A 20,185-nucleotide genomic window follows, 5' to 3' on the forward strand; every position below is an offset into this window, starting at 1 on the left:
GTTGGCAGTAGTGCAGAGCTGTGTGTGTGACAGGAGTAGCTGGAGGGATGGTTGGGTGTAGTGCAGAGCTGTGTGTGTAACAGGAGGAGTAGTTGGAGGGATTGTTGGGTGTAGCAGAACTGAGCTCTACTTCATCTCCAGTGTCCGGAGTAGCCGAGCTGAGCGCAAGGCTAGCTCTGCTTCATCTCGCCATAGGAATGCATTGACCAGCGTTGATTGGCCAAATGCCATACAGAGGACAGCATTCGGCCAATCAACACTGGTTCTGCCGGAGGAGTCTAAATTCGGACCAGAATGGAAACTGCTGTGGACGGATCTTAGACTCCGCCTCCTCCTCAATGCATTCCTATGGGAAAAAGTCAGCTCTGGCATATCGCAAGCTGACAGGGATCCCGACATAATACAGTGACTTGGGCATGTTAGATGCCCCCAGACATGCTTCTCCTGCTGTCCCAGTTGCATTCCAGGGTGTTGGCATCATTTCCTGGGGTGTCATAGTGGACTTGGTGACCCTCCTGAGTCGAATGGTGGGATCCCCTGTAGCAAAGCATTTTTCCCCATAGACTATAATGGGGTTCGATATTCGATCGAATAGTCGAATATTGAGCGGCTATTTGAAACGAATATCGAATATTTTACTGTTCGCTCATCTCTAGTCCTCTTTAAAAAGTGGTTAAACATGGAAACCCCCTGGTCCCATAGACTGTAATGGGGTCCACTGGTTTTCCGATGTTTTTATACTGAAAGCGGTGGAGAGAAAAGTCTGTGACGATTTTCAGCAGAATTTGCAGCGGAGTCTCGTATGCTAGTTTGAACCTAGCAATACATGAAAAAAGTATCAGGCCTTCGGGGAATGAGACATCTTATGTTTCTGGTGTAAAAAGTGATTTTTGTGTCACTTTTGATACTGTAAATGTGGCACAATGTATCTCATTTTATAACATGGTTGTTGCTGGGGTATTTACTTCAATAAATGTGCTAGCCTCTTGTATGAAAGTTTCGTTTTGTATGGTTCACTAGAAGAATGCAGTCTACAAAGCACATAACACTCCCATGTCCTAGCACAGAGAACCCGTAAGGATTACCTCATGGCAGGAGAAGAGACATATTTCATTTCTGTGCAGAGCAACACATGAGACTCCAGTCATTGCACTGTGCACCATTGTCTGTGAGGGATTGCATGCAGCTCAATGTCACCTAAACAAAGCGCAGCTAAGAGCCTCACACTGCTACTAGGACGCCACTACTCCCTTCTATTAGGAGATGTACGGTAAAGGGCTGTGTCAGATCAGCTCCTCTTGCCACTGAGGTTTAAAGTTTCTGCAAACTGAATGATAGAGGCAGCGCAGTGCCAGTCTGCCCGGGCACCGTCCACCTGGCTAGAGGCGCGCTCTCTGCCAGTATCACTGCCTCTGGCACTACCACAACCACCTGATTCCTAGGGACGGGAGGAGCGCTGCAGGGCAGGAATATGGGTGTAGGAGGATAATAAGCGCTATTTAATGACATGGCAGCTGTGCACACCCTAATGAAGAAGTTTTGACTTGTCAACCAGGAAGCCATGACTTATTTATTTGGCCTGCTTTAGCTGTTGACTCGAATCACCTTGGCATCTGGCTGGCCCTGTCTTTGCCTTCAAGTGTCCCGGAGAAAGCCTTGCAGCCTCCTCACACCCCAGTCATGGCCGATTCCTCCACACTGGACCTCAGAGATATAGAAATCAAGCTGGGGCGCAAGGTGCCCGAAAGCCTGGCAAGGTCCCTGCGAGAGGAGCACTGTGACTGGAAGAAGGATGTCCCAGAGTCTCAGTGCCCACTCAGCCCTACCCAGCCCAACACACTGGAGAGACTGGAAACCAAGCTCCAGCTGCTTAAACAGGACATGGTGAGTATCACAGTGACAGCCCTGGCACATTCCACAGCCTGGGCACAGTGTGGGCTCCATGTCCATGTGTTCAGCTACAGATGTATTATGATAATAATATTATATTGTATATAGATAGATATACACACGTACAGTATATGCATCTTATTCTAGAAAATAGCATGCCACTTTAGAATATGTACGGTATGTAGCATACACAGATAGTGGCTTGTATTTTATTCATCCACTATAATAATTATAATTATAATAAGCCTAGTTGTATAATAAAAAGTTGTCATTTGCTTATATGTTTAAAGCTGGGTTCACATCTTCGTCAGCGTTTCCATTGGAGACTCCGTCGCAAAGACCGCCGAAAATAGGCAAAGAAAAAAGTCCTGCATGGAGTACTTTTTTCTCTGCCACTTTTATAAAATGGTGGACACCTAGCAGACAACATTGACCATTTGCTTCGTTTGTAACCGCATTATAAGTGGTTCGGCATTTGGTCATTCGGGTCTGTCTAAGAGCTGGAACTAAGTAACATCAGTTTCTAAGATTTCTGTTTGTTGTCAATGGATGGAAACAATCTTGTTTACATATACATAGAGAAACCTTACAGCAGACCTACCCCTGCTGAGAGTATTAGAACAAAGTAAACTAAAGGCCCTTTACCAGAAATTAGGACTATGACCTAAAATATCATTACACTTCAGAAAAGATTTCGCCTCAAAATCCGCCTCCATACAATGGTGGTCTATGGAAACCACTAGCGTTCTTTCATGCCGCTAGCGGGAAAAAAGAAGCGAGCTGCCCTTTCATCAGGTGGATTCCGCGGCAGCAACCTCCAGAGTTGGCCCATTCTTTTGAGCCGACTTCGGAGAGGGAAACCGCAATGGTCGTGGCAGGCGGGTTTTGACCCGAGAGTCACTCTTGGTGCCAAAATCTACCATGGGGCCACTCAAGCTACCCATGCTTGAGTGGCCCCATTCATTGATGCCAGTGAGCACGGTCTGCTCACTGTCCTGAATTTTGCTCATGGCCCCATACACTGGACCGTGAAAATGCACGGTGGTGTCCATGGGGCCATAGAAATGGATGTGTCAGTGAAAAACACTGCTAGCACACTGACTGTGCACATCATTGTGGGCATGAGGCCTAAGAGAAAGATGAATTGCAACCATTCAATAGGCATGACATCAGCGTTGAAGCATTGCTGTGAACAATTATTAAAAGTGTGTATACACTATGTACATATAGATAGATAGATAGATAGATAGATAGATAGATAGATAGATAGATAGATAGATAGATAGATCTTTTGTAAGTATTGTAACAGTACTATGGTGATATCAACTTTATGATGAAACCCATAAGTAGCACATTTCACATCCTGTAGAAACATTTCCACATAAGAGATCCCATATGTAGAATTCTACATAGAGATCCAGTGTTGCTGCGTTTAACTAAAATATGCCTCCAGGTATAGTTTGTATGCATGCAATATGACTGCTAACAGTAGCTAGAGTGATGGGGCTCAATCAGTGAAACTTTCTTCATCTTTCCCAACAAATATGTACTTTCCTGGTACACAAAGTACACTGTGGCACAAGTGGCATACCGGTATTAGCTATTTAGTTTTTTGTTGAATAAACTGTAAGGGGGCATTCACACTACCGTTGATGTCCGCTCAGCAGTGTCCGCGGTTATTGTCTGTACAAGATTTTAGCAATGGACACTAGCTGGTCCATTTGCAATTTCCATTCATTTCAATGGGATTTTATCTTGTGTCCTTTAGGGTCCGTTTACAACCATGTCCATTTTTTCAAGCGGACAAAAAAATCCTACATGCAGGACTTTTCATTCAATTTGAAAAAACGGACAGTAAGTGTTCATTGTTTTTTTTTTTGTTTTTTTTTTTAACATTGAGGTCTATGGGCAATGGACAGTAACTAAGAGCCATCAGTTACTATCCATTTGTGTCCGTTATGATAGGTGTCCGTTTTTTTTTTTTTTTTAATTAAACAGACACCTTCTGAGTGGACACCAACGGTAGTGTGAATCCTACCTAATAAATCAACAAATAGAGAATCAGAGTCATGCTAGCGGATATATAAGGCTCCGTTCCCACGGAGTAACACGCCATGCATTCAGACACGTATACACGTGTCAGAGTGTGAGCGCTCAAAACAGATCCCATCCACTTCAATGTGTGCCAGCCTACGGACGCTACACATTGAAATCAATGGCAGGCTTTTTAACCCATTGATTTCAATGTGTAGCGCCCATAAGCCGGCACACATTGAAGTGGATGGGATCTGTTTTGAGCGCTCATACTCTGACACGTGTATACGTGTCTAAATGCACGGCCCATTACTCTGTGGGAACGGAGCCTTAGACAACTACTGAAAGTTGTCTTCCTTTAATGCTACTCTCTGTGTCTAATGGGGTTGTCTTTTTCCCATTCCTGACAAAGAATAGCTGTAAAGTTATTCCTCATTGTTGCCTATAGAAGATACAGAAACAGCCAGAAGCATTTCCTACACTGTTTCCATATCTCAACAGACTTCAATTACATATTGGCCATTGAGCAACAAGACTCTTATAGTAGACTACTCCTCTAAGTAAACCTGATCTCCCTTTGTGAGTAGCTATTGCACTAAATTAAGCCACAACAAAAAATTGACAAGTCAAATATGACAGCCATATGCTATAAAATATGGTACACAATGTGCTCCATAGCCTCTAGTAAGTGTAGAATTGGTTTTGTCCCCCTCTGGCCCCTGTGATTGGAAAGATCACATTACTCAGTATTTCCATTATTGCATTGTCACAATCTACAACCATAATCCCTCCACCACCTGCAGCTAATGAAAATAAAGACAACATAAAATAGGAATAGATTGGAAATAATAGCACCGGAGAATATGATCTAAGCTAAACTACTAGTGCTATGCGTCACTAAATTAAACAAATATGTTTCTATATAATAATATGTATATGTAAATATATATAGAGATATATCATGAAATTGTTTTTAGTTGAAGTTTAGTTTGGGGTCCACATAGGGACAGTTTCACTGTCGGATGCACAAAATATGTGTTTCATTTACAGAAAAAAAATTCGAGAAACTTCCTGAATGATTTCAGTTGTTTGTGTAACAACAGGCACAACTGCCATCAGGTAACAACACTACGTAACAGTATCTCCCAGTATACAATAGAATGTTTAGTCATATATAGTCCCCATGGTACATGGGCAAGCGCTGTAACCTCTTTGCAGCACACACCATACACTTAGTAGCAAGCCAAATATGATGGGTATAACATTTTTGTACTCAGTGAATGTGATAAAGATGTAATACAAAACACAGGAACTGCAAAAAGTACTATATTGTGCAGTGCAGACCAATGTAAACAATGAAGAAGTAGCAACACTTGCTTGACTGAGAAAAACCAGCTTATCCGCAGGGATGTCGTCCTGCTTTCAGGATAAGTCCCGAATGCAGGGTGATTAAAAAAGAAGGTGCAGAATTGCAGTCTCGGTATTCATAACTGAGAGAATATAACACAATTGTATTCACATAAAAGATACACAATCTATCCAAGTTTTATCTATATACTATGAATGTTCATTGTAATTTCCATTGGTAGCATGGCAGATGTCTAGGCAGTGGTTCAGTTCTGTCTAGATCAGTGGTAGGGAACCTTCGGCACTCCAGCTGTTGCAAAACTACAACTCCCAGCATGCATACTTGCTCTGCTGTTCTTGGAACTCCCATGGAAGTGCAAGGAGTGAAGTGTTGGGAGTTGTAATTTCACAGGAGCTGGAGAGCCAAGATTCCCTAGCCCTGGTCTAGATGCATGTCAGCATGTCCTCAGATATAGGCTTCACTATTTTAGTGATGTGTTGTCTCTGGTTGTTCACATTTTGAGAAAGTCCTTGAAGCTCCACAGATAGAAGTCTCAGGGTGTTTGGTCTGATGATTGTGGAGGACAGCACACCATTTGTGAATCATTGTTTCTGGCACGGCCAATTTGGCATTTCAGTTCTGTTTTATTCAGCAATAGCATATCGGCAAATACCCACATGAAAATGTGGAGTTGCACCATCCTGCTGATAGCCTACCTTTGGCAAATCTTCCTCTATCTGTGGCATAAGCCATTCCTTTATCATATCCAAGTAGCAGTGGCCAGCAAAAAAGAAGGGATTTAGAACTTTACAACTGCTCATTGTAAATAAGTATGAAAATGAAAAATGCCCGGCGCCCCAATGAATGTCCTAGATCAGGATAAATAGCTCAGTGTCAGCTCCTACCCGGACACCCACCCAGAGGGCGGTGAGAGACAATGGGAGTAGAGAAAACAAAAAACCAGGATGGAATGGGAGCCCCACTGGATGGAATCCAAGGAAACCAAAACTTAAATGAATTAATATTCATTTATTGGTTCCAAAAAGACAGGCAGAGGGTGGCTACGCATTTCAACGCCGTCTTCTTCAGGCCAATATAGAACATGCTGTCCAGCTATAGGAACCGACCCTATGATACGCGCATATCACATTGAAAGCAATAGGGAAAAAAAGCCTCCCATTGATTTCAATGGGTAGCGCTCGTATGCTGACACCGATTCAAGTCAATGGGAGCTGGTTTCTACGTGCTCATTCTGAACGACTTTTACGTTCAGAATGAGCGGAGCGGAGCGTAACTCCGTGTGAAGGCTCCCTTACTGTGAAAAGCTCTGAGGGAAAAATGTGATGCATTGCCACTGCGGTTTTTCCCACAGCCCGCTACATAGTGCCTTAGCCTTACTTTGGGTGAGTCCTTCATGTGCTCAGTAAAGGCACATGATTTTCAGAGCCCCAGATTCTAACATTGTGGCTGTTGACCATTCCATTGAAGTGAAAGGTAGCCTCATCGCTGAACAACAACTGGTCAGTGAATTTATCCTCTTCCAAACAGCCCTGAGTTGATATTTGGGTTCAGCTTCCAAAGAAGATGTGTATGACCTACAACGCAGACATTTTCAGAAGATATGCCATACCGTGGTTTGTAGTTCTATACTAGTCTGTCTGGTCATCTTTCTAGGGCTAGGCTCAGGTATGGCTCGAATGCTTTACATTGTCTCTTCCAAAGTATTTTTGAGACCGATTTTTCCGATGACATAAAAAACCAAAGTTTTGAATTGGTTCACCCAACATGAAATGCAGTTTCTATGTGGAGTGCATTTATCAAATTTATTCTGAAAGTTTCACTCTGTTGTCACAACAGACCCTATTCTTGCAAATTCCAACATTAAAAAGCTTTTTCTTGCTTCGATATCACCATCTTATGTCACACTATATAAGCACGTTTCACATGTGGCTCTTGAAAAATCAAAGCTGGGATTGGTTGCTATGGGCAACTAAGCCAGTTTTGCTTTGATTTTCAGTCACTGACCATTTACCACTAATATTACTATAACTACAGGCCTTCTTGTAATCCCATAACCTCTTTATACAGCTTGCTTCTTTGTACTAGGCACTTGTCTTTTTTCTGATTGGTTGAGAGGGATCGTGTGGCACACCCTCAGTGCCTTTCATGTTTGCTTAGCTTTGATAAGTCATCTAATAGATGCTTTCATGTAAGGATACCTATTTCTATGACATATTTAATGCCCTTGTTGGGTGTGGACTAGTAGATGTGGAAGTGCCTCTTGGCTGAAGGGTCTCTTTAACTACTTTGCTTAGCTTTATTTGACTGACAAAATATTTGCCTGTCCTTCTGTTCATCATGCCTGTTTACATAACCTCACACATAGCTGTTTTAGGTTCACAAAATAATGTGGGTATGATGCAATCCACACCTTATGAGTTAACCTGCTGCAACTGAAGATACATAATATAACATCAATGCAGCAAATAGCACCCTTTAGAAATAATGTATGTGTGTATGATATTGATGTACCACATACAGCTATTCTTACCTACAAAGTTTCATGAAAATTGCTTAAGACAGCCCCTTTAGGTAGTAGTAGCATTGCCGGTATGTAATTAAATTGGCTGGTAGGTTCAGAATCTGCAAATATTGTCTATCCTGACATAGGAAGACTGCTATCTCGCAAGTCAAGTTAAGACTCTATTTGACCGTCATAATATTTAGCTTGTAATATATATATATATATATATATATATATATATATATATATATATATATATATATATATATAATCTCACCCAGACTACTAAGGTGGATTTTTAGGAATGGTTGGCAGGTTGGTAGAGGGACCTGTCATTCCACCCCCCTCCAGTCCACAATCTGGGGATGTTCCGGCAGCAACTCAGCTGTTGAGAGTCTGCTCATCAAGGGAGCTTAAGAAGCCAGCTCCAGCAGCAGACTTTGAGCAGAGCTTGGTTGGAGAGGGAAAGAAAGAGGTCATATTTTTGGGCTGTGTCCTGAATGATTCTACTGGCTTTTGGATTTCTGTTATTCTAGGTGAGGTAACCTATTCTATGTTTAGTTAGAGCCTAGATGGGCAGGGATTTATTTTTGTATTGTTTCCTTTTGTTGCTGCACTACCTTTTTGAGTGAAAATAAACTCTACCTTTGTTTTGGACTAAAGAAACTGGACTTGTGTATCTATGCCACCCCACCTAGCATCCCCAGACCCTGGCTATATATATATATATATATATATATATATATATATATATATATATATATATACATACACACACTATATATATATATATATATATATATATATATATATATATATATATATATATATATATGCCAAAAGACTACAGGTTTGTATTTAGGTGTACACATACAGGTTACACTTACAAATAGTTTTCCATAAGAAACAGGTTGAAACGTTGTAAAAATGTAAGTTTTTATATGCGTGATAAAATGTCCTTCAATTTATCTGTGTATATACTGACTCTATAGTCTGACTATGTATAACACCACAAGCCTTTGTGTTTTACAAGTATTTCATAGCGCTAAAAAATATCAGCCCACATCTAGATAGGCTAAAGTCACCTGAATCAAACAGTGTTTTACCCTTGTGAATTGGTGCCTATGTTGCTGAGATTTCGCCATTTTTGTCTTTATGCAAAGTAACTTGGGCCTAAGAGAGCATTGCCATTTACCTCTTTGGAGCAATGTCAACTTCCTCATTGCTCCAAAGAGCTCAATTGCATATTGATAAAAAGCCAATATCTCTGCAACTGAGGCACCAGTTTACTAGGGAGAAATATAGTTTTATTTAGGTGTCCATAACTTACCTGCTTGATATGGTGGATTGTGGTGACAGACTGCCTTTAATGGAGTATGGTGTCTAGTTCTGCAGTCAAATCCAGCCAACATCTGCAAGGAGTTTGTATGCTCTCCCTTTGTTTGCATGGGTTTCCTTCAGGTATTCTGGTTTCCTCCCACATTCCAAAGATATACTGATAGGGAATTTAGATTGTAAGTCCTATATTGGAAAGTGTTGACAATATCCGTACAGCACTGTGGAATATGACAGCACTATAGAAATAAATATAGAATTGCAGCTGTATTGGGCTATTAGACCGAATGACACACAAAATGTTTAGTTAATGGTTCACTACATAGAATACAGCAGGCACTAGTAAAATGTTCGACAGGGTTGAGAAAACGAATTGCAGACATGAAATTATATGCAATCTAAATTTCACCCTAGTTTTCAGCAATTTCATATTAATTAAGAGTGTGTTTATCTTCTAACAATAAGCTTTCTGTGATACGTACTTCCTTCTGTTCTCTGAGAGGCTGTTATAGACATGCTTGTTTGCAGATCCTAATTTCATTATGCTATGACTGTGAATTGCAGTACAATCATGTAGGAATGAGAGGCCTCGGAGAACTGAGCGCTTTCAGTTACAGACCACTTGAAGTGGATTATTTTAGGATGACCCGATAATGACAATTGAGACTCCAGCACTGGGTCCCTGTATTCAACTGTACCGATTTGGCCACTGCATGCATTGTTCTTGTCTGTATATCAAATGTAAGTGGGATATTTATGTGGATAAGATAAATCTGTCATATCCAAACTAGAGTACAGCAAGCAGACGCACTATCTGACAAATATAATTAGGTCTCATGGCAGTAATTCCCCCTCTCCCTTTAAAAAGAAAAAAAAAATGGAACAATTGGTCAGAAAACCAATGATGAGGAGACAGGAAATGTCTTGTAGACAGTACATGCCACATAACAGCATGGCATACACAAATTTGGGAATATGGATGGAAACAAGTTGTATTAGTGTAGTTTTAAACCGAACCTGAAGGTGGTTTCTGCTGCCTTATCTTGAGCAAGATGTGATAAAGAGGGAAAAACTAATCTATGTATACACACACACAAACACATATAGATAGATAGATAGATAGATAGATAGATAGATAGATAGATAGATAGACTGCTCAAAAAAATAAAGGGGACACTGAAATTACATCCTAGATCTGAATGAATTAAATATTCTCATTGAATACTTTGTTCTGTACAAACTTGAATGTGATGACAACAAAATCAATGGAAATCAAAATGGAGGCCTGGATTTGGAGTCACCCCCAAAATTAAAGTGGAAAAAACACACTACAGGCTGATCCAACTTTGATGTAATGTCCTTAAAACATGTCAAAATGAGGCTCAGTAGTGTGTGTGTGTGTGTGTGTGTGTGTGTGTGCAGTGCCGCACCTCCCATGAGGCGACCTGAAGCGAGCGCTTCAGGCGGCGCTATGCCAGGGCCTCAGGGAGGGCGGCATTTTTGCTAACCTAAGCCAGTCCAGGACAAGCTGTCCTGGACTGGCTTAGCACGGAGCAGTGGTTTGGGGAGGCCACTGGAGCAGTGCTGCTCCAGCAGACTCCCCTCACGCTCAGGCAGAGCGCAGGCAGTCTCCGGGCCTGCTCTCTGCCGGCGAATGGCACTAAGCCACGCCCCCTTCGAGTCGCCACGCCCCCTCTGCTAAGCCATGCCCTCGCTCCGCCCCCTCCTCCCGGCAAGGGGGGGGGCGGCTTTCTGTACTTCGCCTCGGGCGGCGAAAGGAGCAGGTTCACCCCTGTGTGTGTGGTCTCCACATGCCTGTATGACCTCCTTACAACTCATGGGCATGCTCCTGATGAGGATGCTGATGGTTTCCTGAAGGATCTCCTCCCAGACCTGGACTAAAACATCTGCCAACTCCTGGACAGTCTGTTGGTGGATGGAGCAAGAAATGATGTCCCAGATGTGCTCAATCGGATTCAGGTCTGGGGAACGGGCGGGCCAGTCCATAGATTCAATGCCTTCATCTTGCACAAACTGCTGAAACATTCCAGCACATAAGATCTAGCATTGTCCTGCATTACAAGGAGCCTAGGGCCAACTGCACCAGCATATGGTCTCACAAGGGGTCTGAGGATCTCATCTTGGTACCTAAGGGCAGTCTACCTCTGGTGAGCACATGGAGGGCTGTGCGACCCTCCAAACACATGTCACTCCACACCATTACTGACTCACTGCCAAATCGGTCATGCTGAAGGATGTTGCAGGCAGCAGATCACTCTCCACGGCGTCTCCAGACTCTGTCACTTCTGTCACATGTGCTCAATGTGAAGCTGCTTTCATCTGTGAAGAGTACAGGGCGCCAGTGGTGAAGTTGATAATCCTGATGTTCTGTGGCAAATGCCAAATGTCCTGCTCAGTGTTGGGCTGTGGATGATGGACATCCCATCTGTGGACGTCGGGCCCTCATACTATCCTCATGGAGTTGGTTTCTAACCGTTTGTGCAGACACATGTTAATTTGTGGCCTGCTGAAGGTCATTTGGCAGTGCTCCTCCTGTAACTCCTTGCACAAAGGCGGAGGTAGTAGTCCTGCTGGGTTGTTGCCCTCCTACAGCCCCCTCCATGTCTTCTAGTGTACTGACCTGTCTCCTGGTAGCGCCTCCAGCCTCTGGACACTACGCTGACAGACACAGCAAACCTTCTTGCCACAGCTCACATTGATGTGCCATCCTGGATGAGCTGCACTACCTGAGCCACTTGTGTGGGTTATAGAGACCATCTCATGCTACCACGAGTGTGAAAGCACAAACTGGACGACGAGTGCAGGGGTGATCCCGCCCTAAGGCATCCCGTTTTTCTCCATAGCATTTTTCATTGCATTTTTGCTGAGTATTCTTTAACTAACATTGTCCAGTTGGTACCAATATGAAGGACTTTTTTTGAGGAGTGGTCTATTTCTTTTCTTTTTTTTACAAATTGATCCCAGATGTGTGCGTATGAACACATCTGGGTTCAATGATTTTCAGTACTCCCATAAAGGTACCTGGAGTCAAAAGGTGTCACACAAGCATATTATTGGTGCATTTTTGCAACAATTTTACGAATTGAAGTCCTAGCCAGACTGTGATTCTAAGGGTCCATATTGAAAGCATCATAGAGCCCTACAATATTGTCAGTTTGGTTAATTAGACTTGCAGTTGGGCCGGGACACTTGGCAGTACGGTTGTTAAAATGCACTCAAAATACCCTCATGTGAAACTGGCATAGTGTATGGAAAAGATTCCCAGATGGCATAGCCCAGGTTACAACTGTGCAGCATTCAATGGTTAACTGCTGATCCTGGAACGTCTTTTGCTTAAGCAAACATTGAACAGTTTGATTAACTTCAGTGTTAGACATACACACATCAGGGTTATTGCAGCGAATGTCACATTCCAGGCACTTGTGCAGACTTTCATTTAACCCTTATTATTCAGGTGAGAGTTAAATCTTCAGCTAAATGAGAAAGTCATAGTGTATAATCTAAATACAACTAAATACCACTTTTTATCTGCAGCATTTGTCCACAATGGTAACAAGAGGACTAACAAGTGTGTATGAGTTCTCCTAACCGAAACATATATTGCCTTTAACTTACAGTGTTAAACAGAGATAGTAAATGAGCCAATGTATAATAAATATATAAGATAAGATATATACAGTAAATAGTATCCAGGTAATGTTTTTACTGTGGCGTACCTCATGCATACCTAGTTTCGAGCCTAAAGCAAACAATTCACTTTAGGTAGATAACTTTAGGTAGTCTATCACAAACTCCCCTCTGCCCACAATGCAAGTTTATATCAGTGAGGACAGAGAAAAAGCAACTGTCCTCAGACTCCACTGGCACTGTGTATATCCTTGGGAAAGAAATGATTAAGGCGTGTATGATCCTTTTTCTTTCTGTTATTCCTTATTGAAGGAATTGCAGGCTGCTACAAACACTCTGAGCACCTTCTGGTAGAAAGTTTCCTGCTGAAACCCCCAGAGGTCAGGTACACAGAAAAACAATGCTCCATTATTTTCTTAGGTACTGTTAGGGAAGTGTAGACAGCAGTTCCCCAGTGCGTAGATGAACCCTGGGGAGAAGGGGACACAAGAGACAGCGAGCCCTAAGCTGAAGCCCCCCACCTTCCTACTGCCTTTCCCTATCCTACGCAATAGGCGGCAACTTGGAGACGATCCCTACCTATATACGTGGCACACAAAACACAGACAAGACAATAACAACAAAGGGAGGTCAGATAGCCAGGGGTCAGTAACAGTCGAGCAATGAAGTGTCAAAATCGGAATCCAAAAGAATAGTCAGTAGGGAAAGCCAGAGGTCAAGAATCAGAATATAAGTAATAACAGCGAGAGAAAAGCAAGTACGCACAAGGCAATAGCAAGCACCAGTGTGAACGTGAGCCAAGCTTAAATAGGGAGGAAGAACCCACCCAGAACCTGATAAGAAGGCAGACTGTCAATCACACGAATTAACCACTTCATGAACAGAGGCAAACAAGGGCAGAAGACAGGTGTGACAGGCAGATATGTTACAGGAACTGTTGGACATTGCAGCACCCTCATAGAACTGAATTTAGTGCTGAACACATGGAGTATACAATTTTCTAATCTCTGGGGGTCCCAGCAGGCTGACCACCAGTAATCTAACACGGTCAATACACACATAGTTTTTGAAAATTCGCATCAGAATCCACTCAATCCACTCCAGACCTTGGCTCAAAAAAACACAGCAACATCTGCAACCAAAAAGGCTGCATTTCTGCAGCATGAGGCCTTAGTTGCTGTTAACGCTGTTTAGAGATACGCTTTACAGCAGTCACATGTAAATAGATACACTTCTCATCATTGAAACTGCAAAACCAAGAAAGAAAATTCTTAGTGTTATAGAAAGCACAGCATCATGAGACATGTTAATGGAAACAAAATAGATATACACACACGTACACCCCTTGGCATGCTATCAAGGAGGTTATTAATTTGGGGAATGCTGTGCAGAGCTGAATGTACATGGGCATGCGAATGATCAAGATTGAATACTGGCAGCTTCTGTTGTAATTGCTGATCGATGATATCCCAGATGTGCTGAATGGGAGACAAATCAAGAAATGCTGCAGGTTATAGTAGTATATGTAGGCCATGCAGGCTGCTCACATGCAAAATATAGCTTGGGATTGTGCTGTTGGGTCTTTAGAGAAATGGCAGTACTACTGGTTCCAGGACCAAATCAATGTAACACTGAGTTGTTAGTGTACCTGAAATGAATATTAGTCTGGCTACCATAAATTATATCACCCAGGAGTAAGACTGATGTGAAGTACCCTTGTAAAGACCTCGTCCACCTGGTCTCCAGACCAATTTTTGCCTATCATCACTGAAGAGGATAGACCTCCATTCCAGCTCTCATTATTATCTTGCTGTGCACCATGTTAGCCTTTGAAAGCAGTGGTGTAAGGTCAATGGAACACCTGTAGCTGAATATCTGGCTGGTATCCCAATGTCATGCATTGGGACTGGATCACTAAACACCATTCCTCCAATCAGATGGCACCTCTGTCTGTCATTTCAGTGCATCGTTGTTCTCCAAGCCACAAGGACTTGCAATAGTGAACAGTGATGGCATCTTGGCGTAGGCATGTAGTGTCTGCCAAAGTGATAAACTAAAGTCTCTCAGTTCAAGGATAATGTCCCCTGCAATGTGTGACAAATGTCAATAACAGACACATCTGTGAACAAAAGGGCATTGAACAATCATGATTTGATCCACTTTTTGAGGTTTAATGTGCCTAAAAACTTTGTTTTCAATCTGGATTTTATGCCCCTCCCACATGCCACAGATTGGATTTAAGTGCTTGTAAATCTGATCATTTGCAGATCAGCTGCTACTTTGACCATTTGCATAACCTGACAGCATGTCCTTCTTGGTGTTGCAGTTTCATTGTTCAGGAGTGTACAGCTGACTGAAGAGTCATGGAAGGTATATAGGAGAATTTTCTAGACATGTTTTGTTACCTGTGCAGTGGTTATTGTCCAGGGAAACTGGGGATACATAAGCTATGACTATCACCTACCCTATGTGGACAAAAGCATTCTGACTCATACACAATACACCTACAGAAGCTTTTATGACATCCCCTTATACATTTGAAGGTACCGATATGAAGTTGGTTCCCTTTGTAATTTTCCATGGTGTGCCACTTTGTGGCTAAATTGCTGTGGCTCCTAAAAACTTACGATTTTCAGAAATACTAATTTCAGTTGACTGTGAAATATCTAGCTGGGAAGAAATTTCTCCAACTTCTCCAATGAATAATATTGGCATCCTGTTACCATACTTGAATTCTGTGAGCTGTTTAGAATAACCTGTTCTTACACAAATGTCTGTAAAGGTAGATTGTACACTGATACACCAGTGGCAATGATAAAGAGGTTTGTGTCAATACTTATGTCCATATAGAGTACATGGATGTATGAATGATTGATATGTTCCTATGATATCTATATACAAGTGGTACCTATCATTGTACTCGTCCCTTTGCTGATAATAAGTGCTAAAATGAGATAGTCAGAAAACAGGAAGTGTCAGCCTACTACTAGTCTTAGTGGCCAGTATGCTAGAGTGTAGGATATTTTTTTTAACATGGATAGTGGCATGGAAAAAAATATTTTAAAAATATCTGTAACATATAAAAACGTGATTTGAACAATAAATGATTTTTAAATGATAGAACCGTTTAAAAAATATTAATAGCAAGACATTCAAACATATTAGAACATCTCTATGTGTAATATCAAGTGATTGACAGCTCTCCATACACATTAAAGGGGCTCTATCATTGGGAAAAGTCATTTTTAAGTAAGCACATACAGTACTTGCATAGCCTTTAAAAAGGCAATTTCACACCTACCTTTTGTATGTAAATCCCCTCAGTAGTTTTTGAATGAGTCCGTTTTTATTCATATGCTAATTAGCTTTCAGCGAGCACTCCTTTCTGCTATGTGTGTGTAAGAGCCGGGAGAGGAGTCATCATCAGCAGCAGCAGCCTGTGCTGTATACATAGCAGAGGGGAGTACTCGCTGGATGCTAATTAGCATATGAATAAAATATGACTCATTCAAAAACTACTTAGGGGATTTACATACAAAAGGTAGGTGTGGAATAGCCTTTCTAAAGGCTATGCAAGTATGTGCTTAGCTAAAAAATGGCTTTTCCTAATGATAGAGCCCCTTTAAGATTTATGACCTCATCATAACCTCAGGCTAAATTATTGATCGATGTATGGCCAACTGTATAATGATGGTTGTTCTACAAACACTACAAACTCTCAGAAACCGAGATAGACAGCGAGATATTGCACCCATACAGACAAATCCTTACTAATATTATCAAAGTTTGTGTGTTCAGATGTTTGGATGTTTGTTCCGCAATCTCGCCAAAACAGCCAAACGGATTACACTCAAATTGCACACATACCTAGAATGGCACCCGGAATGAAACATAGGCACATTATTATCCACGTAGGTTGCCGGGTTTGCCCACCGCGAGCCCCTGAATCATGGTCCTTGTCAGATGAAGAACCTGAGATGATGTCACCATTGTTCGCCAATTGGAGCTAGCGATAGGGGGGCGTAGCTATACAGGCTCAAGCCGGCCGCAGAGCCTTCGCGCTGTTATCCGATTCGATTGGGCTAGAGAGGTGGTGGAGCTATAGAGGCTCAAGCCGGCTGCCAAGCGAAAGGAAGAACATGGCGTCGTATATGCGGAGTACACAGCAGGCAGCCATCGGTCGAGCCTGCTGCCCGGCATGGAGAGATAAGTCCGCTGGGGCCCCGGGGGTGGGAAAAGAAAGGAGGGACTGGGGCACACTTCCCCAAACCGCCGTCTTCCCCTAGCACACCGTGCATGACTGCAGCACAGTCTACAGAACCTGTGCACACCGGGACATTAGGCATACGGGGGAAGAGGAGGCCGAGGTCACGGCTGGAGGGTGGGGAGGGGAATCTGTGGTCGCTGGGGGTTCTGTAAAGTGGGTCGCGGGGGGGAAGGGTATGGGAGGCGGAAAGGGGGCCGGGGTTGCGGGGGGGAAGGGGGTCGTGGTGGAAAAGGGGCCGGGGATGCGGGTGGTGGGCGTGGTTTTAAGGGGACGCTGGACAATGGGGGGGGGGGGCGGGCTGCAGGTGGGTTGCACAAAGCGGGAATGCTGCCACGGACGAAGTCGTGGGTACTGCTAGTATAATATAGTTTCTACAGTTGTTCTTAACATAGCAATAAGTACAGGTAACAGAAATTGACTAAAAATGGGGCAACACGGTGGCTCAGTGGTTAGCCTTGCAGCGCTGGAATCCTTGGTTTGAATCCTGCCAAGGGTAAAAAACCATCTGCAAGGAGTTTGTATGTTCTCCCCGTGTTTGCGTGGATTTCCATCCCATACTCCAAATACATACTGATAGGGAAAAATGTACATTGTGAGCTCACAATCTACATTTAAAAAAAAGAAAATGACTAAAAATGAGAACAGAAATCCTAGCTTTGATGTTCTAACACATATGCCTCATTGTCCTGTTAATGGAAATCATTTAGAGGCATTTTCATGCTGTGTTATAACCAGACCTCATAAAGCATGGTAAACTATGGATTTGTCTGCATCTTTTACATACCTTAAAGAGAATTTCACCAGAACCCAGCATATCAATCCAGCCCTGTAGATAGATAAGTTAGGAACATCTGAATCAAACCGTGTTTGCCCTCCTTGATTCAGGTGACTCCATACTGTCCGTATCTGTCTGCGGGTCTGAGTTGATAAGCTGGGTTCTGGTGACATCGATGTTCCTCCTTCCATCACATTGGATGCTTATGTACACACAACTACAAACACATTCTCCGATGGTTAGATTTTGATTACATTTGGCTTGTTATATTATGTGACTCACTGTCCTAGAGGTATGTCTGTCTTTTTAATATATCCCTTTGTGGAACATAACAGCTTTATTGTGGTTCTGCAGTGAAACAAGATCACTTATATCCACAAGGTTAAGGCCAGATCTTGTTTTGATAGCACACCAATTTTCATGCTTCATTTTGCAATGAAATTCAGTGTTATGCTTTCAGGTTACATTCTTCCCAGGCTATGGTAACATACTCTTGGACTAACGTAATATCTGGATAATTATGGACATGTAGTTTCATATGAAGAGAAGTCCTTTCAACAGCTGAACAATAACCTCTTGGTGTCAGATCTAGTTCTTCCTATTATCTTGTTCATTGGCTCACATATCTCATGTCAGGCTTCATCAACCTCATCAGCAACTTTCCCTGCTTATCAGAGTATTTCCACTCGAAAGCCTTCTATTTCATATATGTATACCATCAGATATAAAACCATTACACGTTCTTTCTTAAATAAGAGGTAAGAAGTAAAAAGATTTTTATCAGGAATATTTTAAAAGTGAGTATGCTAGAGTACATATAGTATTTTCTTATTTAAAGTAAGATTAAGGCTGAGTTCACGCAGAGTTTTTTGATTAGGATTTTGAGGGCGAATTCGCCTCAAAATCCTGACCAAAAAGACGGCTCCCATTGAAATCAATGGGAGCTGGTCAGGTCTTTTTTCCGGGAGCCATTTGTTCCAGCTACTGGAAAAAAGAAGCGACATGCTCATTCTTCAGGTTGATTCGCCTCACGAAGCCGCCTGAAGACACTCCTGACTAGGGCCATTCATTGGGCCTAATCCGGAGCAGAGTGCGTGACTGGATGCCGATGCAATGCACTGGCATCCAGTGGCGGATACCCATTTTTTGGTCCGGAACCTGAGGCGGCCTCCGCCTCAGGTTCCGGACCAAAAGACTCCATGTGCACTCATCCTAAAGAGATTCTCAAGTCAATTAAAGTTTTTTTTTTTTTTTTTAAATGGCTGAAAATACTATTAAACAATATGGTCATTTAATGAAATAGTCTTATAGTGAACAGTACAAAACAGTAGTCTTAAAGGGGTTGTCCGGGATATTCCGATCTTTCTAATCTAAGCTTTCTGACTAATCCCATCCACACATTGCAGATAAAAATCTGCAACAGAAATGCTGAAATTTCAAAAACAATTGCATTTTTGCAAATCGCAGCATGTCAATTATATCTATGGAAACACTGGCGTTTCTCTTATAGAAATAAAAGGGGCAGAAAAGACTTTCTGTGGAAAGAAACACAAAATCACCAAAATATATAAATGCTGTGTGCCAGTAGTTCCATTACATGGCTGAGCTGCTGCATGGAAGCCTTGCATGACCAAGAGCAATGCCAAACTTCAGATGGAGTGGTGTAAAAAATAGCATAAGTGGATAAAAGCTCCCATAGATTTATTTTGTAGGTGACCCAATACTTTTGTCCACATGGCTAACACCCCACGTAGTGAGCCACAGCAAAAAAGCACTGCAGGAAAAACCGCAGCAGCAATGAATCAGGAATCGCCTGTTTTTCTGTAGGTATAATTGACATGCTACAGTTTCTAAAACAGCAACGGTTTTGGAAATTGCAGTGTTTCCTCTGTGCATATTTTTCTGTAATGTGTGTATGGGATTCGCAGGAATCTCATCCACTCTGGAGTGCGTGTAAAATGCCGCAACGTTTTCACCATGGCCACACCACGGTGCTTACGCAACGTTGGGCTGCAATGTGCATTTATTGTTGAGAATCATTGATGAAACCGCGTACTCCTGTTCTTCATTCATGTCAGCAGATAAATCGGATAAATCTTCAGGGCAATAACAGGATGACATTTTCCTTTACTGCTCTTTTCTTATTTTTGGAGCAATTCATAAATGGAGTGATGAATATATATATATATATATATATATATATATATATTTTTTTTTTTATATTGCGGGGGACACAGGATAAAGCAAGGCGAACTACTGTATATGGGAAAAGAACTGCAGAAATAAGTCATAGGCATGACGTAGAGAGTTCCACTGGTCAGAGTTACAGTCCTATGAAAAAGTTTGGGCACCCCTATTAATCTT

General features: G+C 42.2%; 1 protein-coding gene across 1 annotated transcript in view; it reads left to right on the top strand.

Annotated features, from left to right (window-relative positions):
• The first annotated feature begins 1,340 nt into the window (after positions 1 to 1,340).
• Positions 1,341 to 20,185, top strand: part of LURAP1L (leucine rich adaptor protein 1 like) — a 31,605-nt gene continuing 12,760 nt past the window's right edge. Inside the window, exon 1 of the mRNA XM_075263668.1 lies at positions 1,341 to 1,884. Within this exon, the coding sequence (XP_075119769.1) occupies positions 1,681 to 1,884 (204 nt within the window). The 5' untranslated portion in view covers positions 1,341 to 1,680. The remainder of the gene's footprint in view (positions 1,885 to 20,185) is intronic.

This window comes from Leptodactylus fuscus, chromosome 1 (genome assembly GCF_031893055.1).
Source record: "Leptodactylus fuscus isolate aLepFus1 chromosome 1, aLepFus1.hap2, whole genome shotgun sequence".
In the NCBI taxonomy this organism is placed as follows: domain Eukaryota; kingdom Metazoa; phylum Chordata; class Amphibia; order Anura; family Leptodactylidae; genus Leptodactylus; species Leptodactylus fuscus.